This window comes from Grampus griseus (assembly GCF_964374135.1).
Source record: "Grampus griseus genome assembly, chromosome: 6".
Lineage (NCBI taxonomy): Eukaryota > Metazoa > Chordata > Mammalia > Artiodactyla > Delphinidae > Grampus > Grampus griseus.
The window spans coordinates 16,997,317-17,020,978 of NC_139000.1; the positions used below are offsets into that span (position 1 = coordinate 16,997,317).

The 23,662-nt window shown below is 44.7% G+C and overlaps 1 protein-coding gene across 3 annotated transcripts in view; it reads left to right on the forward strand.

Moving 5' to 3' along the window:
- ASTN2 (astrotactin 2) overlaps positions 1 to 23,662 on the forward strand; it is a gene marked incomplete at both ends in the record, with an annotated part of 911,329 nt that overhangs the window by 274,793 nt on the left and 612,874 nt on the right. For 2 of the 3 annotated variants that reach the window (XM_082657265.1, XM_082657266.1), the window contains one exon: positions 8,691 to 8,843. The exons of the other annotated variant lie outside the window; for it this stretch is intronic. In XM_082657265.1, coding sequence (XP_082513391.1) covers positions 8,691 to 8,843 — 153 coding nt within the window. The remainder of the gene's footprint in view (positions 1 to 8,690; positions 8,844 to 23,662) is intronic. 3 annotated transcript variants of the gene reach the window in all.

A 23,662-nucleotide genomic window follows, 5' to 3' on the forward strand; every position in this document is an offset into this window, starting at 1 on the left:
CGGGCAGGTTCACATCTCCTCTGAGGATTTTCTATAGCTTTTCCACATGCAGAAGGAATTAGAGGACACATTTTCAGCCGTCTCATCACACTGTGTTTTTCTTATCTTCATCTGTCTCTTCCACTAAGCAGTGTTGTGTTTTAAAGAAGGCTCAACGTTCAGTTCATCGCTGTGTCCCCAGTGCCCATCTCTGGATACAGCACCCGGTAACGGTGTTGGGTGAAGAATTCCAGTTGTAGAATATGGGTGGCCCTCTAGTCACAGGGAGTGCTGAGCCATATACATAGCCTTCCTGTGCAGTTATAGAAAGGATGAATCTAGGAAAAGAATCTGACTAGTGACTGCGAGTTCCATCAGATTCTGGGCACGCACATGCCACCCGGGGTTGGGTAGAAGACCTGTATTTGCTATGTCTGACGGTTTAAGATCTTTTTGGCAGTAACAGTATTAACTCTCATCTTTAAAATGCTTACTCTGTATCAGCATTTGTGATAAGCATTTTAACATCTCATTTAATCCAAAAACAGCTTTATGAATTTGGAATTGCAAGCCCCCTTTTAACACTTGGTGAAGCAGAGACTCTGAGTGGTTAAGTGATTTGCCCACGTTTTGCAGCTGGTAAGACACATAGCTCACATTCCAAACTATGGCCGATTCCAAAGCCTTTCCATAGTCATGCCTTGCCACCAAGGTGGTAATAAAGTGACCAAGAAGTCTTTGGCCCAGCCTGTCTAGTTACTTGACCTTTTCTCCCTTGAATAGCACTTGTTGATTTGTGGTATCAACTCCAGCCCACCCTTTGGAAATCTCCTTTGCCTCTATGGTCTCTATAAAATGGGAGGTGGTAAAGACAGCATCAGCTGAGAGAGGTGCAAGTGCTTTGCAGACTGAAGCAAGCAGTGTCTGTGGTTATTGCCTTCATCTTGTTAAAAGCACGTTTCATTGACATTTATAACTACAAGGCCATGGATCTGGAAGGAATCTTCAAGACCATCTGTGTCCTGGCTAGGAACTGTGGAAACCAGCTCCACAGAACCTGGATAGTATTGTGTTTCTAACGGAGCAGAGGAAAATATCACTATGTTTAATTCAGTCATTCAAACTCAATGCAGTTTTCCAGCAGAAATTATGATCAGTCTACAAGTCTGCAGTATGAACTGACACACCCAAGGCAGTGTATGTAAGCAAAGGCCCATCCCAAGTTTTCCGGTTTATGTTTGTTGCTGTTTGTGCATTTGTCTTGTCTGCTGGCACTTGTTTGAAGATAAGCTGTGCCAGGCACCAAAGGTTTAAGAAAATATATGGAAGAAAAAACTAAAAGGGAAGAAAATTCTATCCATCAGGTTTATCCCTGAGAATTGGGAAGAGCTGGCCATGTTTAAAAAACGCGTACATGGGTTTTAAATGTACTCTAGTCATGCAGCATTCTCATCTGGCTAGGGAACACTGGCTGGCTGTTGTCTTTGCTACTTTTTGCTTCTTTCATGAGAAGATGACTCCTATATGAAGTGGAGTGTCGGGCGCTGGAACTGGATTCTCACAACTTCCAAATTCGCTGGTTCTTTGCATTTATACCAGGTCTTCCCAGCTGAGGTGTTCTTTAGGGCTGGGATGTCTTCTCTTATTACCTAATCCCCCCACAAACCTGACATTTGAGTGTGCCCAGCCCAAAGCCTGGATATGAAAATTGAGGTCTATATTAGGGTTCTCCAGAGAAACGGTCAATAGGAGATGTAAATATAGACACGTGTGGATACATCATGTTTTGGTTATATACATCCCATCTGTCTATCTGTCTATCTATCTATTGATATCTAGAGAGATTTAAAGAATCATCTCATGTGACTGTGGAAACTGACAAGTCCAAAATTTTCAAGGTAGGCTAGGAGGCTAGAAATCCAGGGAAGAGTTGTTACAGCTCAAGTCTGAAGGTAGCCTGCTAGCAGAGTTCCTTTCTCCTTGCGGGAGGTCAGTCTTTTCTCTGTTAAGGCCTTCAATTGGATGAAGCCCACCCAGATTATGGAGGGTTGTTTTATTTAAAAGCTACTAATTTAAATACTAATGTCACCTAAAAAGTACTTACACAGAAACATCTAGGAAGATATTTGACGAAACATCTGGGTACCACAGCTTTGCGAAGATGACACGTAAAATTAATCATCATAAGATCTGAGGTTAAAACGATCCTAGAATTTGGGGAAATGGGGTGGGGAAGTAGAAATAGGAGACTTGAGTGCTGGACCTTGGTCCGCTGCTGACTTTTATCATGACTTTGTCTCATGGTGCCTCTGTTTTCACATCTGTGTAAAAGGGAAAATGTATATTCTCTAAAATAATTTTGAAAGTGAATATCTTACAATGCAGATGCCTTTCACAATGAATGAATGAATGAATGAATGGATTGAGCAATCATAAAGCTGAAGAGGGAGAGAAAGTTGGGTTGTGGCCACTCTCGATCACTTACTGTGTTCCAGAAGCTCTGTTAGACAATTATGTACATAATTATGTTTAATCCTCCCAACAACCCTGCAGGCATTCAGGGAAACTGAGAGTTGTAAAAGAGGAGGGAGTGGCTCTAGGTCACACAATGGCAGAGCTGACATTGGAACTCGGGTGGGCTTTCTCACACTTTGCACTAGGCAGTATGGCCAAGTAATACCCACCTGTTGCTTTGTTCTCTGAACATAGTTCTGTAGTGAGACAAAACTGACAACACGGGGCATGAGCTGAGCCTAGGACCTCCAGGCTGGACAGTCTTGACCATCGACACTGAACAAGGTTCCTTGGAAGAGCAGGTCAGACTCCAGTCAAGTTGAGCCCCTGGCTCCAGCCAGGACCAGATTGCCAGGGGCTCCTTGCCCAGATGAGTTAAGAGGGGCTGAGCTTTTAGAGTCACTTTCCAGGCCCAGAGAAGGCACATCCAAACTCAAAGACTGGGATATCCATGTCCATCCACCAGGAAGGACAGGAAGAGTATGTGTACGGTGGTGTGGTGAATGGAGCCCGGTCATCAGAGTTCTCATAACCTGAGTCTAAATCCCAGCTCTGCCATTGTTAAGGGTGTGACCCCCGGAGCTTATTTAGCTTCTCTGAGCCTCAATTTCCTCATTTTTAAACGGCTAATGACACTTAGCTTTCAAAGTTGTTAGGAAGAATAAATGAGAAAACATAAAGAAATGCCAGCTTTCTTGCCTGGCAGAGAATTGGTGAAGTTTTCAAGAACTGTGAATTTTCTTCCTATGTAGGCTGGGTGAGTCTAGAAAAATGAAAGAGGGTGATGATAAAGGTGATATAGGAACTTGAACCCAAACCCATACAAGTTACAGTGATAGAACATCCCAGGCTGTGCCGGGGAGGGAACAGCGCGTGAGCGTTTGAATGTGGACTTGGTGAATGCCAGTGTAGACAGGGCATGTAGTGCCTGTTCTTCAGGGTCGAGTAGCAGGCTGAAGCTTGCCTGGTGGCTGGAAACAAACACGACCCTTATGCCTTTGCAGTGGTACGCGGGGTCTGCCTTCTCCTTTCCCTTCTCTCGCTGTCTCTCTGTCTCCTCTTGTGTCCTTCCTGCCCTTCCCTTTCTGTTCCCTCTTTATTATTTTCCAGATCTCTCCCCTCCTTTCCACTCTTCTTTGCTTCCCTTTTCACCCCCTGCCCTTGATTACTGAGCACAGTTTTCCTTTCCATTCTTGTTTTCTCTCCCTCCTCCTTTTTTCTCTCCTCTTTTCTCTCTCTGTCTTGGCTTGGGGGCCGGGGCTTCTCTCCTTGGTCCCCAGTGCTTCATTTCCATTAAGCTTGACAGTCTCTCATATGTCAATTAGAAAGGGCTGCTTCCCCCTCTTCACCCTCCCTTTCCTGGGCCTGCTGTGATGCTCAGATCAAGCACCATCTGTTGCATTCATCTAGGCGACGGGTGAGCATTTTGCTGCTCTGGGGAGGCAGAGCTCAGCGGGTACCAGGAGGTAACGTGGCTTGTTTGGACAACTTGATATATTGATATTGATAGAGCTACCGGATGGGATTGAGAGGGATGGGGGCAGGAGAGAGTGGTACAGAGGATGAAATAGGCCGTGGATGGGTTTGCATAAGCACCTCCCCCTCTAAGCCTGTCTGGGTTCTTGGCACTGTCGCCAAGGCGAGAGCAGCCAAACAGATGGATGGGATTTGCCACAGTCGGGATCAGAAACCCTTGCAGCTCCCTTGCAGCTCAGGGGAGCAAACCTTGCCTCTCTGAGTGTCTTCCTCTCCTCCCCGCTGGTCAAATCTGCATCAGCTTAGGAGAAAGTAAAGCAGAAATAACAGGATGGGCAGAGGCTGACCTTTAGGAATTGCTGAATGTCAGAGCCTCGATGAAAAGGGAGGATGTATCAGTCAAGGTTCCAGCTGGGCAAAGAAGGTGCCCCCAATGGGATTTTTAGGCGAAGTTCAACGAAGCTACTATTTATAGAGGTGTAGACAGAGTGAAGAGAATCAATGGGGAGGGGGTATTGAGGCACCAGGAAAAATAACTATCAGGAAGCCACCACTAATTCCTAGAACGGAAGGTACAGGGAGAGGACATGGTTTTACTGGAGTCTGGGAAAAATGAATTTGTGGAAAAGGGGCCCTGGCAGAAGCTGTTACTGTTGAGTGTCCCCGTCTCTATCAGAAATACGATGCAGAAACAGGAAAGGAGTAAGGGAAGACATCCCCTCAAATTCCCTCCTCCCACATCCTGCCAGAGCATCTCCCTGGGCAAACTCACCTAGTAGCCAGATAAGAAGGACCTGTGAAATAGCCCATTGAGGGTCTGCTCCAGGCCACAGAGTGGGGCAGAATGAGCCTGTGGGTGGAAGATGGATCTGGGGGTGCAAAGGGAGATCAGGCAGTGCAGATGAGGAATGGTCACGTGTTCCATAGCCTCCACTGTGCCAGAAGCTAACGTGCTTCACCACTACACACACTCCCTCTCTGCCTGTTCCGAAGAACACGTGAGCAGAGCCTCCGCAGGGTCCAGTTGTCTCTTGTGAGTGCGAGACCCACACAACTTGCTGTCTGCTCAACACCTCTCCATGTAGACATCTGGGAGGCACCAAGTGAGCTCACCTAAAACCAAACTCAGTTCACTCCTCTTTCAGTGTCCCTCCTCTCACTGAGAGGTACCATTGTTCTGCCTCTGTGGATGCCAGAAGGCCAGGAGTCATCTTCTCTACCTCGCTCTCCCTTATCCCCCTTTTCCAATAAATCACCACATTCTCAGGGAGGGGTGCCTACAAAGTAACTCTCAAATGTGCTCCCTGCTCTATCCCCACTGCTCCAACATCTCTGTCGCTACTCTCTCTCCTGCTCTATCCCTATCTCCACCTCTACTACCTGGCATCTCCTACATGGACTTCTGTAATATGGTACCACCTTCCTAGTTGGTCTTCTCACTTCCATTTCTGTCCTTCCCCAATGCATCCTTTCTACTGCCAGAGCGATCTTCTCTAAGTGAAGATCTGATCAAGCCACTTTCCTATCTAGAACCTTCAGTATGTTCTATTCTTAACAAGACCCAGAAGAGTTAGGGTCAGGGTGGGGATTAGGGTGAGGGTCAAGGTTAGCGTTAGTACTAGGATTTCCTGCCTCTCTAGCATTATCTCACACCGATCGCTTTCAGCATTTCAGCCGCAGTGGTGACGGCAGCCCCTTGCATATTCCCTCCCCCGCAGCTCCCTTGTCACCTGATTTTCTCATACTCTTTCCAGATCTTAGTCACACTGGTCACTTCCTTGAAGCAAGTTTCCATGGTTTTCCTAGACAAGGTCATATTCCTCTACTAGAGCCTCCTAGATCATCTTTCACCTCTCCTTTATTGTATACATCAGTTGTAAATTTTCCATTTCTCTGTCATCTATTTCATTACTATTGGTTTTCCTGTCTACATGGTGAGCATCACGAGGGGGTTTTGTTTGTTGTTGTTTTCACCATCTTACCCTGCTATGGACTGAAAGTAAGCCTTATTAACCCCCAATGTGACTGTGACTTTGTCTACTAGACCCGCCAGAGCAAAATGCCAGACTGTGTGGCTTAAACAACAGACATTTACTTTCTCACAGTTCTGGAGGCTAGAAGACCGAGATCAGGGTGTCAGCATGATTGGGTCCTAGTGAGGGCTCTCTTTTTGCCTTGTAGATGGCTACCTTCTCTTGGTGTCCTCATGGGGAGATCTTTCTGTTCTTCTAAGGCCACAGTGCCATAAGATTAGGGCCCCGATTTTATGATCTCATTTAATCTTAATTACCTCCTAAAGATCCCGTCTCCAAATATAGTCTGCTATAGACTGAATTGTGTACCCCAAAATTCACATGTTGAAACCCTAACCTCCATTGTGACTGTATTTGGAGATAGAGTTTTTGATAGGTAATTAAAATTAAATGAGAACATACGGGTAGGATCCTAATTTGATAGGATTGGTGTCCCTATAAAAAGAGAAAGACTTCTCTCTCCCTCTCTCTCCCTTTCTTTCCCTCCCTCCCCCTCTCTCTCCCTCTCTCCCTCTCCTCCCCCAACATGGGTGCACCAAGGAAAGGCCACGTGAGCAGACAGTAAGAAGTCAGCCATCTTCAAACCAGAATCTGACCTGTTTATGTTATCGAGTCTATGATTTTTGTTATGCAAGTCCAAGCAGACGAAGACATCTTTTCTGAAAATACTGTAGAGTGAATGAATGAGTGAGGAGACGAATGAATGTGTGAATTTTCACAGATGTGTGTGGGTCCCTTCCTTGGAGGATTCCAGACAGTGGCTTGCTCTGGACTTTTGACCCCCGTTTAGCCCAACTCTTTCAGTTTTGTGCAAATCGCTCTCCTCTCTGGGTTTAAAGCATCTGGATTGGGTATGACAGTGCTTCTCAGAATTAGACCGTAGCCTCTTGCTGGGGGGTTCTGTATCAGAGGCTTGGAGTAGGGGGCCCATGTTTGGGATTTTCTTCTTGGCTTCTAGACCTAACTGAGATACCTGTGGAGACAGATAGCAAGAGAGGCAGGTACGTTACACTACTACAGCGTCATTTGTATTGTCAGTCATCTTTTCCTTAGCAAACACAGATGCCCCTCTGTGTCCCTAGAGATGAGGCTTCTCACAGAGCCCAGTACCCAAACCAGCCCTCTGGGTATGACCTACACTGCAGACACATGTGTGTCTAAGCTGATAAACTTTCCTGGGAAAACAGGATCTCCTTGAAGTTGGTGTCGGGATGTTCAGAAGCCTTCTTTGTCTACTCTGGGAAAAGCTCATCAAAGAAACAGGAATCTTTACCACATCCCATTCCTTGTCATCAGACAGCAAGTAGCTTAAACTGAAGAACTTTCCCAGCCTCTTGAGACATAGGTGGAGGGAGGGTTTAGTCTGAAGATTTCAAAGTCAGGGCTGTCTTTGGGGATTTCTCAGAACAAAGACACTGTGATCATTCAGCCAATCTTCTTTTCTTCTTTCTCATTTCCCCTCCTTTTCTTTTATGTTGGCTCTCTCCTTCTTTCTCATTTGTCTGGTTTTTTTTTACTTTTATCTTCTACCTTTTTTCCCTCTGCCCTTCTGCCATCACTCTCTCCATTCTCTATAACTTTCTACCAGTCTCAATTTTGAAATTTCTGAAAATGTGGGTACCAGCAGCTCCTTGGAGGATATTGAAACGAAAGGAATGTTGGAGTAGGATTTAGAAGGCTTGACTCTACCGCTTGCTAGCTTGGAGCTAGTTGTATGCCTTGTTTGGGGTGGGGGGGGACTTCAGTTTCCCCTAGTAAAAGGGGGCTCTTGTACCAAGTGATCTACGTATCACTGCACTGCAGTTTTGTCTCCTGAAATATTGTTTGACCCATGTACTGCCGTCTACCTTTATTGCCACTGTTCTGGTTCAGGCAATATTGTCTCTGGCTGGCTTCTGCAAAAGCCTCTGTACAGCCCTTTGTCTTTGCTTCTGTGTGTATTCTCCATACTCTGGTTAGTGATTGTTATCACAGGGGCTTAATTGGAACATGCCAGTTTCCTGTTTAGAACCTTTCAACGATCATCTTTTGCCTTTGGGATAAAATCCAAGCTCCGCAAGGTGGCTTACAAGGTGTTCTGCCCCCTGCAGCCTCATCTGCTCTTCCCAGACTCCACTGCAGCCACACTGAACTCCTTTCAGTTACTCAAGCACCGTGTTCTTTCTGGCTTCAGATCTTTGCACATGCCTCTCCTTCTGCCCAGGGCACTCTCTTATCCCAAATCTTTTCAACAACTCCACCCTGATTCTATCTTCTTTGCTAATTCCTACTCCTGTTTAAGGTCTCAGTGGAGGTATTGCCTCCTCCTCCAGGAAGCCTGCCTTGGCTCCCAGGATGGGTGAGCTGACCCTTCTTGGTGCTCCTCTGGTACTCTTTACTCCACTGTCACGGAAGTATTGCACAGTGTTGGAAATGCCTGGATATGTGTGCTACCAGGCATGGAGTCCTTGAATCATGGATTGTGTCAAACTTTCACCATCATCTCTCAAGGGCTTGGGGCAGTACCCTTGAGAACACAGTCAGTGTTGAAGAAATAAATGCGTTAAGCCAGTAGATTCATCTCTACTGGCCCCTGTGGCTTCTGCATCACCACTGGGTCCGGGAGGGAGCTCCGGGGGGCCAGGCCCAGTCCTCCAGGGGCTGAGGGTGGGCCGAGCCCTAACCTCAGCCCCGTTGCCCACCCCGTAGCGGCAGCTGAGGCGACGCAGGAGCCAGTGGAGTCCCTGATGCAGAAGTTCAAGGAGAGTTTCCGTGCGAACACGCCCATCGAGATCGGCCAGCTGCAGCCAGCACTGCGCAGTGCCTCGGCAGGAAGGCGGAAGAGGAGGAGCAGGTCCAGAGGTAGGTCCTCCCAGAGGCTCTGGCCAGGATGTCTGCCCGCTGTGCCCAGGTTCTTAAGGTGCCGGGAAGAGCTATGCCCTCTTCCCCCTGCTTCCCTGTGCTCACAGAACCCACGCCACTGTCCCCCTGATAAGTCATCTCAGCTGAGGCCTTGGAGCGAGAGGACCTGTGTCCCTGGGTGGAAAGCTAACCTCTCTGAGCCCCAGCCGCCTCATCTGAGAACGGGAATGAATTGCCCACCTTCCAGAGAGGTTGAGAAGGTTAGCAACAATCTATGGAAAGTGCGCAGCACAGGACCAGGGTACAGCAGATGCTCTTCAAGTTGTAGCTGGTGTCACTTTGGAGAGTGTGAGAAAGCCAGGATGTTCTTGTGGAAAGCATCCTCAGACTGGGATCACAGCACAGCGTTTGGACCCACTCTTTAATAGCCTGAGTAATCTAGTGGTCAAAGCAGGAGTGCTGTGTATTAGACAGAACTGGATTCAAATTTTGGTTTTGCTGTTACCTAACCCTGTCACCTTGGGCAGTCCCTCCACTTCCCCAAGCCACTCCTCTCTGCCCAGCTTCCTGTAACATCTCAGCGCAGTGCCCAGCCAGTGGGCAATCAAAAGTAGATTTTCCCCTCTTCCTCCTTCCTCATCCTTCTCCCTGTCTCTCCTCCCAACGTTACCATCATCATCATCATCATCATCGTCTCCTTTCTCTGACCTTCTCGTGACCTTGTGTCTGGGACGAACCCCCTCCCCATTTCACCATTGCCTGATTTCCCAATGTCGTCTTTATCCTTCCATGCACTCAGTGGTCTCCAGCCAGTCACTCTTCCTCTTGACTTTTACTCCTCTAGTTCCTGTAACTTGATTTTGATTATGTCATTTCCCTTCTCCTGTAACTTCAGTGGTTGTCCAGGGTCTTCAGAAGTGTTCATGCTTATGAAAATGGCATTTGAGGCCCCCAAAGAGCTCCAGTGTCTCTGCTGACTCTTCTAAATCCATGTGTCCCCACTTCCACGTTTCTTTCCCGGCCAGTTTCTCTGCGTGAAAACCCCTATCTAGCCCCTATGAATAGTTATTGGCACTTATTGACAGGTACTCCAGGCAGCAGGCTAAATGCTGTGCATATGTTATCTCATTTGATCCTCAGCAACCCTATGAAACAGGTACAGTGATGACGCCCATTTTACAGATGGTATCACTAAGGCACAGAAAGCTGCAGCCACCTGCCCGAAGGAACATCCTAGCAATTATCAGAGCCAGAAAGAACTAAGCAGTCTGAGTCCCAGACTTTTTAAAAAAATCAACCATTAGGTTCTATCCTGGTGAAGTCCTACCTTTCTTTCCAAGCTTAACGTGCATGACATATATTGGCAAACACATCACTGACTGTCACCATCACAGTTCACCCTGAATTCTCCCATGTGTGAATTCTCCCACATCTTTATCTATGTGTTAAGCACTGATTTCACTTTTGCGTAATATCATTTGCTTTTGTCTGTCTCTCTCTTTAGCTAGACAGTGTTCTTTGAAGGCGGGAAATATCTTATTTGAATTTCTGGGTCTAAGTCAATGTCTGCACACATAGCAGACACTTGTTATTTGCTGAGACGTCTAGGTCTTAATCCTGTGAATTCCTGTATCCGGTGAAAAACCGACATCTACACATTTAGGTGAGATCGTAAATCGAGGCAGAATTTGATGATGGAGTTCCTTTTTGGAACTCGTGGTAAACCCCAGGGTGAACCATTGTATAATGATAAAGAATAGTTGTTTCGAGGTCGGCAATGTCTGAGTGCTAATCCAGCCCTGTCAGTTTCAACTTGCTTAGCTTTGGAAGAGTCACTGGGTGTCTCTGAGCCTGAGTTTCCTCTTCTGTAGAGTAGGGTTGCCAATCCCTACGTCAGAGGACTGCTGTAAGGATCTGATGAAATGATGGATATAGACTACCTTGGAGTGCTGAGCTAATGTGTATTAGGAACTGAACAAACGCTATCTTATGTTTGTCATGGCTTGGGCATTCAGGATCACTTGTAATTTCACTCAGCTTTAACTAGCCATCTTTATTGCTCCAGTATTCACCAAGAATCTCCTTCCCGTATCCTCTCTACAAATACGGCCCCCATAAATACGCTCGACTCCAAGTCCATAGCCTCCCTCCTCTTCACTATCAATCTGAATTTCTTTCCTTAGTGCCATATCCTAAACATTTTTATGTCAATGAATTCTTCCAAAAACAATCTCTTTTATGTACCGTAACTGTCTTAATGAGGCCACCACTGTAAGGCATTTGGGCTGTTTCTAATTAGTTGCCCATTATAAACAATGTCATGTAGAACCTTTTCTTTGCATAAAACTTGACCTTCACTTTGGAGTCTGTTTTCCCCTCTTGAATTGCAGACTTAGATTATTCATGAAATCTATTGTTTGACAGACTCTAATTGAATATCAAGTTATTTTAATTTATACGTTAAGTGGGAACTAAGAGAACTGACACAGGAAGAAATTCATTTTGTCCTCCCTTTCTTTGTCACCATTATGACCACTGCCACCTTTTATCTCCTGCTTCTGACTATACCCTCCTTGAGATTCTCCCCAAGGCAAGCCAGAGTAACCTTTTTAGAAATATAAACAAGATAAGGTCGCTGTTCAGCTTAAAATTTTTCAGTGGTTTCCTGTTATCTTCAGAACACAGTCCAAAGTCTTTGCCATGGCCTGTAGCTTCTGTTCCATCTGAATCTGTTCCTGCCTTGTTCGCTCACTTGGCATTTCCTGTGCTCCAGGCACAATGCCTTTCTTCATGTCCCAGGAACACAGCGAATGGAGCCCCAGTGTAGGGTCTGAGAACTTGCTGCACTTCTTGCCATGTCTCTTTTTGTCCCCCAGATTCTCTCCTGGCTGGCCCCTTCTCACCTTTCAGCTCTTAACTCCAATGTCAGCTCCTCAGAACCATTGTCCATGACTACCCAAACATGGGTACCCAAACTTTTACTCCTTTCCATCCTCAACCTGCTACTATCTGTTACATAACCATTTTTCGCTCCTTCCCTAATATTAGGGTCTAAAGTCACTTTTATTTGTTTGCTTGTTTACTGTTTTCCTCTCTAAAATGTAAGCTTCATATTCATAAACCTAATACGTGGAAAGCGCTTAATAAATATTTGTTGAATAAATGAGTGCATTAACCTCAAAGACTGTGGAAAAGTGGCTTAGTTTTATAACTTTCAAATTGATGGTAGAAGAGGGATCCAGGATAAAATAAAACCTCCCAGTACAGATCTCCAGGGAATCCTGTTTCCCCTAGAGATAGACTCATTGATGGATAGCACATGAAACGTGCTCAAGTGGGTGCTGTCAAAGCAGTTTTCAAAATGGCTTAATAACGTTGTGCTCACGGTTTTGCTGCCACTATTGGGTAAGGTTTTTGCAAGAGAGAGAAAGGCTAGTACGTGCCAGTCCCAGACTTCCCAACTCACACCCTTTCCACCACATGTCCTCAAGATTTTCTTGGGCAGAAGAAATCCATGGTCAGTAACTGTTTTGGAAATTCCGCACACTCCCTCTTTCTCTGGGAAATTCCCTAATGCATCTTCATCTGTGAAAGACCCTGGGAAATCCTGCCGTGCAGAGAGCTGGGCAGATTTGTTTAGTTCATCATCTGTAAAACCATCTTGACCGCAGACTCTGTTCTTCCCCTCGGAACATGTATGAACATCTTGCAGCACAGAGAAGTTTTGGAAGTGCTTTTGGAAGTGCTCCATTGGCTTCCACTGACCATCAAACATCCCAGATATCACAGTCAAAATCCCCAGTCTTTCACTGTCTCTTCCCCCTGCCGCTGAAGTGGCCGTGGGCCTTCTGGCCCAGAGTGGGAACACCTGGCCTCTCTCTGCTTCATTAGGCTCTGCGCCTGGCCCATGGTGCTCAGCGGGTCCCAGCAGATGGAATGGTAGCAGAGAACCGGTGTCATGAAACTGAGCACATGCTTGAAATCAGCTCCAATGCGGTTTTGTAGTTAGGGCTTCCTCCTGAGAGACCTGGCAGGTGCTGACGTGAATTGTCCTCAGGCAGACAGAGGAAAGTGGTGGAGGTCCCAGTGCTGTCCTCTTGGCTGTGACAGCGTTTTATGAGGCAGCTGTTGGGTAGTCAGGTCCACAGGTAGTGAAGAGGGGGTGTTGGCTCTCAAATAAAGCAGAGGAAGATTTCTCTGGATGTGAGGGAAGGCTGCTGAGTTTCATGCAGTCTAGGTAGTGGTCTTTAAAAAGTGGGACTTTATATTTGAAATTGAATTCCACCACTGGCTAACTGATGGATCTTAAATAAGCAATGAATTTGTTTTCAGCCTCAGTTTTCTTATCTGTAAAATAGTGCAAATAATGCTGAAATCACATGTAGGATGTGAGATAATACCTGCAAAATGCTTAGTCCAGTGTCTGGCTCATGGTTGACCCTCAATAAAGAGTAGCTAAGTTTATCATTGTCATCAGGGTCCCACTCATCTGGCCTCCAGGGGCTCACAAATCTATCCCTCCTCCCCGGGCCGTTGTCTCTGACTTGGTTAAGGTTTCATCATCCCTCATCCAGATTCCCGTAACAGCCTCTTCATCCCCAAATCCACTCCACCCTGGTGGGTGAAGTGATCTTTTGAAAACACACTAAATCAGACCATGTCACTCTCCTGCCTAGAACATTTTCCTGATATTCTGTCACTTGCACTGGGGGCTTTTGAAGCTTTTGCAGTGAAGTCTTCCTGGAGGCAGACGAAAATCAACACACCCCCAAACAGTCTGCAGCTGTGCTCACAAAACGTCAACATAAGCCCCTAATTCCCGATTCTGTCTAAAAAAAAATCCATGCCATTCTATTTTGTAATATGTGCATATTTATTTTAGTTTAGATTATATTATTTGTCAGTTAAATTATTTAACATTTTCTCAAGTCTTTAGGTAATGTCGATGTCCCGAGAAGAAGAATCCTATTTTCGCTGATTATACTAGGATAGTACGGTACCATCTTCAGTAGGTTTCCATAGGATCCAGTGAGATAATGCCTGTAAAGCCCTGAGCACAGAGACAGGCAAAAGGTGCGCACTGAACATGTGTTCTGTTATTTTCTTATTTACTACTCTTATGGCTCCTGTTTTATTATTACTTTTGCATTTGTCAGTATCACTGTCATGACAGTGAGAATGTCAACATCATTGTAGTTTTCAATGTCCCATTAGGGATACACCGACCCAGTTTTAGAAGGATGAGTCTGTAGGGTTTAGGGCACACTGTTTAATAGGATCAGAAAGTTGCCAGGGCTGGCTACACAAGGCTCCTTCCTAGCCTGGACTCCAGCCTACCGCTGAACCCCCCCAAGCCTCTGGATTCTGCAGCCTCCAGCACACTGTCCGTTTTCCTCTTCCCCCCAAATGACTTGGTTTCCAAATCCGTGTAACGATCATCCTTTACCTGAAAGCCCCTTCCTCTCTTCTCTAGGCAGAAAATTGCTACTCATGTTTCAAAATTCTGGTCTCAAGATTTTCTCTATGAAGACCCCACCCCCCAGCCCACCCTCAGCCCTAATCCAGGCTGAGTGAGCTGCTGCTTTGGGCACTTGTAGCCCCCGTGCTGCTCTCTATCACAGCCCTCATTACAGGACACATCTGCTTCCCTCATCATCTCTGACAGTCCCGTGATGGAAAGGACAGTGATTTATGTCTCTCTGCAGACCAAATGCCTAACATAGAACTGGCATAGAATAGCAATTGGCTGGATGGGAGAATATACGAATAGGTGGATGGATGCATGAATGCATGGATGAATAAAAGAAGATAGTTGGGAGCTTCATGGACTACAGAGGGTTAAGAAGACGTGGTTCCACTAGCACTTACTGAGGACTTAGTGTGTTCTAAATACTATACTCATCATATATTATCTCATTTAAAAGCTCCCCACACCCCATAAGGTAAGGACTATAATTATCCCCATTCTACAAAACAGGAAATTTCAAGCTTAGGTAAGTTACGTGACTTGCCCAAGTGTACCCAGCTAATAGACTGTGGAATTGTGAATTCAAAGCCTAGACAGAGCCCATATTTCAGTTCCCAGATGACTATAGTTTTCGTCTTAGCTAGCCTGGCTAACATCTTTGAGCTGTGAAATTGTATCAGCCTAGCCTAGATACTGGAAGGAAGAGGTGGTAGTTCCCTTAAATTGGTAGGTGTTTCTGTATCATCAGAGCGTCTGTGAGGGTGATCAGGAGCTACAAGTTTCCGGAAAGTGAGGTCTCTCTCTTTCTTAGAGTCAGGACTGCCCCCCTACAATCTCCCTCTGGCCCCAGAGAGCCAGTTCTATGACCTGAGGGGCAGCAAACCCAGTGGTTATGCCACTGTCCAGTGTTCTCTGCATTTGAAAGGCACTCACCCAGCTTTTTTCGCTAAGTCGTACAAATGTAGGATGTGCCACCCAGATCCCTGCCAACCAACACTTCATCATTTAGTGAATGAAGCAGGTGATTAGACATTTGCACCACAAGGAATGCATAGGAAGGTGGTGTGAGCTGGCCTGGGGTGTTTACAAAACTGGGAGAATAATTAAAGAAGGGTTCACTGTGGAAGTAGCCCTTGAAGAATGCATTGGTATCAACTGAGGAGAGAGATTGGGAAGGTATTGCTAGTAGAAGAAAGAAACATGCAAAGGTACATGTGAGTGACACTGTGCAGGGCATTATGGGAATATCTGGGGAAAACTGTGAACAGAGCCAGGCTCCGGATATCACTCCCACAATCCCCAGCTGCGTCCCCACGCTGGGAAGAGAGGCACATTCTGGCTTCTTTATCCTCCCTGATAGAGAAGCCCTGATGTGCTCTTTTATTGGGGGACACTGTCCTTTAGAATGCGGGTTTATGTGGTGTGTGTGTACTCTTTACTAGTAAGTAGCAATGGATTATTCACTTAGTTGGAGAAAAATATTCATAAATATTAAGGGCTTTAAATTATATGCCTTATTGGATTGTTGCTGTGCTTAAACATTAAAACGACAGCCAACCAGATATGTCTTTATTTCTTTGGTTTCCATCTTTGTTACCCAGCCCCTGTGCCCCCTTAATAGCATCCCCTTCCTACCAAGGAGTTTTGGGTAGAGCTCACTCCTCCTTTTGCCAAAGGTAGTTTTTTTTTTGTGTGTGTGGTATGCGGGCCTCTCACTGTTGTGGCCTCTCCCGTTGCGGAGCACAGGCTCCAGACGCACAGGCTCAGCGGCCATGGCTCATGGGTGCAGCCGCTTCACAGCATGTGGGATCCTCCCGGACCGGGGCATGAACCCGTGTCCCCTGCATGGGCAGGCGGACTCCCAGCCACTGCGCCACCAGGGAAGCCCCCAAAGGTAGCTTTGAAACTGCATAATCAAAATGGCATTCAACTTGAAACCATGAGATAGTTACAGGGATAGAAAGAAGACTGGATAGACCCCAGCTACCTAGAGTCTAGCGCTAAATCTATGATGAAATAACCCCTTGTCTCTCTACCTCTGTGACATTTCTCCTACTTGATTTTCCTCCCCGTCTCCATTGCCGCATGTCCCAAAGCCTGCTCTTCCTTCCAAATAAAACCTTAAAGCTACTTTCTTCGGGAAGTCTTTCCAAATTTTTCCCACATGAGAGTCATGCATACTTCCTCCAAACTTCAATAACCTCTTCTCTATCTTTCTTATGATATTTGTCACTTATTACCTTTTATGAGAGTAATTTAAGACCACTTCTCTTCTCCCTTAATTAATCTCCTGAAGCACAGTGACTATGTACAGGTCATGCCTGTGTTTCCAGTGACTAGACTAGTCCTGACACATAGCAGACACTCAGTTAATGCTTGATGAATTAATAGACTAGGCTAATCACAAGGGCTGTGTGATCTTGGACACAACTTTCCACTCTCCAGGCATCATCGTCCCCATCTAAGAAGCTGTGTGGCTCTGTGGAAACGAGCTCAGGTTCTGGAATCAGATAGATGAGAATCGACAGCACAGTTCTGCCTCTGACTCCCTCAACTTTTGGAAATAACTTGTGCTAAATCGTCATTACCTAATTTGTAAATCGTACACTCGGCCACCTCATAGGGAGGCTGGTAGGATTAGACTTAATGTATGTAAAGTGCTCAGCAGGCCACACTAAACCGAATAAGTACGTAATAAATCTTTGTTGTTGTTAATTTGGAAAGCAAAGGTGATGGGCTAGATAATTTCCACAGGTCTCCTCCACCTCAAATGACCTTTGACTGTAAATCTGATTGGCAAGCATTGTTGTCGAGTGAAAAGTCCAGTACTTGGAGTCAGAAAACCCTGACTTGAACCCCAGCTCTTAAGTGCAGTGGGTCCTCAGAGAAATTAATTAATTTTCTCTGGATTCCATCCACAGCACCTGGAGATGTGGTAATATCTGCTATTCTTGTTTCTCAAGGCTGTTGTGAGAATGTGCTAGAATACTTATTGAAATCCTTTTTTAAAGCACCCTATAGATTACCAGCATCCTGGAATCATAGCCTTGGCACCTTCAAAGACAGGGGATAACACGCAGGTTTGAACAGGGAGCCTTTCCTCTGGGGCTCTGGCTTCCCTTTTCTGGACCACATGCCCCTTCCAGGAGGCGCTGCCAGGGCCAGTACTACCACAGCCCAGTGATCCCAGGTCAGGTTGGACTGAGGCCCGGGAGAGCTGATTTATAGTCAGAGCACATAGCTGCCTCCATAAATCTTCCCTGATGTGTCTTTCAGAGAAGTTTGCATTCCTAAAAGTGCATGTCTCCTCCAGGCGGTTTTCCTTGTCTGTCTGAAATATGTCACGGGGCCCTCAGTCAATTCTGTCTGGTCTGGCTGGGTGGAGAGGCAACTGCAGGCAGCCTTAAGAGAAGGCTCTGGACCAGGTCTTGGCGGGGCCTGGGGATATAACTCTAGGATATTTCTTTCATCAGGATGGTACAATACCACGTCAGAGTTGTAGCATAATAAACACCCTGAAACTTGGTGACTTAAAACAGAAACCACTTATTTGTCTCTTAATTTAAGTCAAGCATTTGGCCCTGGACTCAGCTGGGCAGTTCTTCTGGTCTGGATCGGGCAGGCTCAGCTGACCTCAGTCAGGTACCTGTGGTCAGCCAGCTCTCCAAGGCTGGCTCACGTGGGTTCCAAAAGCAGAAAGGACAGGAGCTGCAAGGCCTTTTGAGGCTTACGCTCAGAAGACACACTTCATCCTTCCCACTTCATTCACTTGCTCAAAACCAAGTTGTGAGGCCATCTTAGACACAGAAGGCAGAGAAACAGAGTTCATCCCTTGAAGAAGGGTCAAAATATTAGGGTGACTTTTGTAACCTCCAAGTACTCATATTTTATGAAGCCTCTATTTTATGCTAACGTCTGAGCTGATCCTCACAACCTCAGCATAATTACTTCTAATTTGCTGATGGAAAAGTTGAGACTCACACATACGAAGGAAACTTTATGATGGGGCACAGCTGGTCATGGCAGAACCAGATCCCTGATTCTAATCCTTGTAATAGCTGATCTAAAGACTATACTTTTTTTTTTAACCTCTGCTACTTTGTCCCTCTTCAACAGTGCTAAAGACTTCATGATATCAAGCCATTGTTAGATACAGCCTGGCTTGTGGTGTATCGAAGGGCAGTAGATTTGTATCCTGGCTGCATCCTTGCAAGGGCCTGTGGTCTATTGCAAGGTCAGTAAAATGCTTTGGTAAAGGGCCAGATGGAAAATATTTTAGGCCTTTCTGACCAAGAGAGAAACTTCAAGATAGTATGTAGGCACCTGTACGATGAGAAAAATTTTTCCACAGATTTTTATTGATGAAATTTAAAATATAATAATAATCAAGTACCATTTATTGTAACAAAGTTCTGCTAACGAGAAGAATGGAATTTATTTGACACTAACATGTGAATTTCATATCATTTTCACATCTTAATATATTCTTCTTTTGATTTGTTTTTACCACTTAAAGATGTAAAAAAAAACAGGCAGTGGGCCACATTTGGCCCACAATCCCTGGCATAAGGGAGCATCTCACATTTGGACTCAGAGAATCCTAGATCCAGCCCCCCCATGACTATCTAATTGCTCTGTGATTTGTGATTTGAGGCGAATCCTTAATGTCCCAGAGCCGCTGTTGCCCCAGGCTCCTAGACACACAATAGAGGGGAAACAATTCCTTATGTTCTCTTAGTCCCCCAAAGATGGAAGTGAATCTCAAGTTCATCTGATCCAGCTTGCTTGTAGATGTGGAAAATGGTGGAGCAGGAGACCTGTCTCTCTGCCGTAGAGAGAAACTAGCAGACCCAGAGATGGAATGCCACAAAATTGCCCTTGTTTCATGCCATTTGAACATGTAAAATTATGTAGGCCATATTACATACATAAGGATTGACTACTGGGGAATTTGGATAAAACACGTAGTTAGAAGCTGACAGATTGTTCTCTGTTCTAATTCAACTGCAATCAAATGAGTAGATCATTTAGAAGGTTACAAAGAGAAGGCTTTGTGTTTTCCTATGTTTGAGAAAGACATGGTGAACCAGAGTGAGGATATGGGGTAGAGTTCACAAGCCATTAGCAGGAGTTTTTGGGTTTTTTTGTTTTTGTTTTTTAATTTATTTTATTTTTGGCTGTGTTGGGTCTTCATTGCTGCGTGCGGGCTTTCTCTAGTTGCGGCGAGCGGGGGCTACTCTTTGTTGCAGTGCGTAGGCTTCTCGTTGTGGTGGCTTCTCTTGTTGCGGAGCACGGGCTCTAGGCACGTGGGCTTCAGTAGTTGTGGCTTGGAGGTTCTAGAGCGCAGGCTCAGTAGTTGTGGCGCACGGGCTTAGTTGCTCCGTGGCATGTGGGATCTTCCCGGCCCAGGGCTTGAACCGGTGTCCCCTGCATTGGCAGGCGGATTCTTAACCACTGCACCACCAGGGAAGCCCAGCAGGACTTTTTAGGCTGTGCTCCAAATAGGTGCTCAGGGGACGAGCAGGCATAGAGGGATATCGCTGTGCAGGCAGGGCTCTTTCATCAAGCTCCTAGTCTAGATTTATGTATCGGGCTTCAACATTTTTGGAGAAAAGCCCCAATTCTAGCATATACGCTTTTAAAAACAAGTGTTTTTATGACAGAAGCTCCCATTCCTATATGGAAAGAAAGCCAGCAAGGGCCTTCTTCCTGTTACACACACACACACACACATAGACACACACACAGGTTGGGTAAAATGTAACATTTATTTTTAAACACAAATTTATCTCAGAAATGAAGAAAGGCAACTCCTCAGTTGTAAGGAATAAGGAGGAAATGCAAAAACCTAAGCTTTGAGTTTAGAAGCTGATGTCTTGGTGACTCCAGGTGGGCAGTGGGATGGGATGGGATAAAAATAAAAAGAAAGCAGGAGCAAGGAAGAAATGAAAGATAACTTGGTAGAAAAAAGCCCTAAAGCATGAGTAATCATAATAACTATAATTTGCATATTAAAATTCAGAGCTAGATTATACTACACAAAATCTATTTATGTGCTGTTTACCAAAGAACTTCTTAAAACATAAAGACACAAAAAGTTTGACAGTGAAAGAAAAGAAAAATATATACTAGGCAAATACTAATCAAATGAAAGCTTTGGGAGAAGTATAAGTATATGACAAAATAAAATTTACAACAAGAAGAAAGAAAAAATTGAAGTAGAACAAGAAGTAGATGGATACCTAATCGAAGAGGGAGATGTTTTTATAGAAATCTTCCTATTAGATCAAGTAAGCAAAATGCTACTAATAATATGGACAAATTGAACTGTACTATTAAAAATACAATAAAATGGGCATATATAAAATCCTGTCCCTAAGAATTAGAGTTTAAAGATTTTTCTCAAGAAGTGAGAAATTCTCTTAATGATCTTGACATCTTATGACCCGAATGTTCTGGCTTTGGCCCAATTTCCTGAAATTTCATTTTATTTTCAATGATAACTCTTTGCAACATTTATGACTACATGTGGATTCATTTGTATGCCTCTGAAAGACATATCTCTCAATCAGGGGTGCGAGCAGGGAATAGCAATCTATGTGTACTGATTTTCTTTTGCTTTTGCTTTTTGCGGGGGAATAGCGTATAGGGGAGGTTGTGGTTGAAGGAGAACGCTTCCAGAAAGATAGTCGCCGTCAAAACAAAGCAGTAGTATTTTGTTTCAATCCATATTCCTCATATTTTTCCTCAGGCCAGAGAAATAGTCCATTTTGTCAGGATAGCTTCTGGAACCAGAAGGACTTTCTCTAGATTACCTGTATATGATCTGGTTGTGAAGGTTTGCAGGAAAAAACTGTAGTGTCTGACCTCCTATATCTGTGTCAGTCTGGTTACCTTGCCCAAGGAGTTGCCTGAGAAGGGTCAGTGTGATCCCCTTCATGGAATTGTGTGACATTAGCAGTAACCTTTATAGATTCCAAGATGGGAAAGGGTCTTGAAGTCGTTTCCCTTTTAAGCAGGACTGCATGGCAGTAACTCTGCAAGATCTTGAGAACTTAAGACTAGATAATTACACTGGTAATTAATATTATAAATAATATCTTATTTATTTTATACGTAATAGTCTGTACCTCTTATTTCCCTACCCCTATCTTGCCCCTCCTCCCATCCCTGTCCCCACTGGTAACGACTAGTTTGTTCTCTATATCTGTCAGTCTGTTTCTTTTTCGTTATGGTCACTGGTGTGTTGTCTTTTTTTTTAGGTTTCACGTATAAGTGATATCATGCAGTACTTGTCTTTCTCTGCCTGACTTATCTCTGGCCTCATTCTGATGTAGATCGGCTTCTTTGGTCCCAAAACAGCCAGAGAAGTCAGATCATCACTATGACATCATCATTCCTGCCATAGGATGAGACTCTTCCTAACCGCTCCCTAGAAATTCCCATTTCTTGGATTCTAGCCCCTCCTGCTATTATCCTGCCCAGGGCCTCCAACCTTACTGTCATCATTCTTTCAACTGAGTGCCTACCAAGTATGAGGCACCATGCAGAGTCCTGAGACTTCAGCAGAAAACTGGGTATACGAGGTCCCTACCCCTGTGGGGGTCAAGGTATGTAGGAGGAAACAGACAGGTTATCAATCAAGCAAGGAAGCATACAAGTACAATGATTGCAGACCGTTGTAAGTGCACTGGAGGAAATGACCTTGGTGTTGGCCATCACAGTTGTCCACCAAGCCTAAGGTAAAACCAGCCAGGCTTCTCCTTCCTTGCCTTGGCTAGAAACCATCATCCCGGCCTGTGACTTCCCCAGCCACATCCAGAGGAGCAGATCCTGAGGTTGCAGTTTGCTTTTATTCTATTTCCTACCTTAGGACGTATATCTGGTAGGAAACAGTAGCAATAATTGGCCACCTGCCTTGTGCCAGTCACTGGTCCAGGTGCTTTCAAATGTATTCTTGTAACCACCTTTCTTTAACCCTTATTTTGCAAAAGAAATCGATGTTCAGAGACGTGAAGTATGTTGCCCAAGCTCGTGTGGTCAAGTTGGTGATGGAGCCTGGATGTCAACTTAGATCTGTCTGCTTCCAGCACTGATGTCCTTTCTCCCACGTAGTAGCTCTCTCTCTTTTCAGTGCCTGCCTCCAAACCTGCTTTCACATCACCTGTGTGGGGTCTCTGCACATACACAGGCCTCAGAGGTTAGACTGAAATTTGGCAGAAATAAAGCCACAGAAACAGACACAAAAACAGACCCTTTTGAATCTCCTAATAACCCTAGTGGGATTTTCATTCATTTTCTTGCCTGATTATTATTAAGAATATGCCTCTGTGTCAATTAGATTTCATGATTTTGTTGTAAACTTTTGCACAGTGCAGCTTAAAAAATCTAGCCTTTTATCTCATTTCAGGATGGAAAATGTTGGTTTGATGTACAAGGTCTAATTATCCTCACCACGTGTTAGAAATCCAAGTGCAGCTAAACATTAAGGTTAAATGATGATATCACAACTTACTCAGTTTGCATTTTACATCCAGTTGAAAACACAAACCACTCGCCTCATTAATCCTTTGCAATCCAGTTCTCCCACCCCCAAATGAAATGATCCTTTTGAGACACATTTATATCCTTTTAACAGCCTCCTGACAGTTCTGCTGATGGAGTTTGTATCCAACTTTGTTACTGGGTAGAGACAACTTGCCCTGATGGCTATGTGTACATAATTATTCTCTCACAGTTAGATTTAATTAATGCTTACCCTCATCATGATCTTGCAGCTAGCAAGCTTGCTTTGCTTAATGGCAAAAGGATTTCCTTTTTAGCCAAGAGAGACTCCAAAGGGCTTTGTAAAACTCTTCTACTTTTTTTTAAGAAGAAAAAAAAAAATTGCACCTGAGCCTGGTTCATTTCTTCCCTCCCTCATATTAATGCCACATTGTGAATGGATGTGACACTACATATGGGGATGGGTTATGAAACTTAATTTTAGACTAAGTATCGCTGATATGAACAGCTCTGACAGACCTACAAAGAAGATGTATAATTTTCAATATCTTAGTTTAGAATTGAAGTGTCCTGGCTTCATTTTGTTTGTCTCTCTACAATATATGTATATGTGTATTTTTCTAACCACCTCCCCAAATGGGACCCAGAGTTCAGTAATAAATAGCTATGAAAGTAAGGAGACATTAAGAAATGATGGGAGAGACAAAGGGAGTTTGAAGGTAAGTTTGGAAAGAGATTATTAGAAAGTTCGTAATAAGGAGAGGGTGTGTGTACTTATAAAACCCCATAAGATGGGAGTACTTTACAAATAATCTGTCCCAGTCCATGCTTGTGAAATATTCACGTG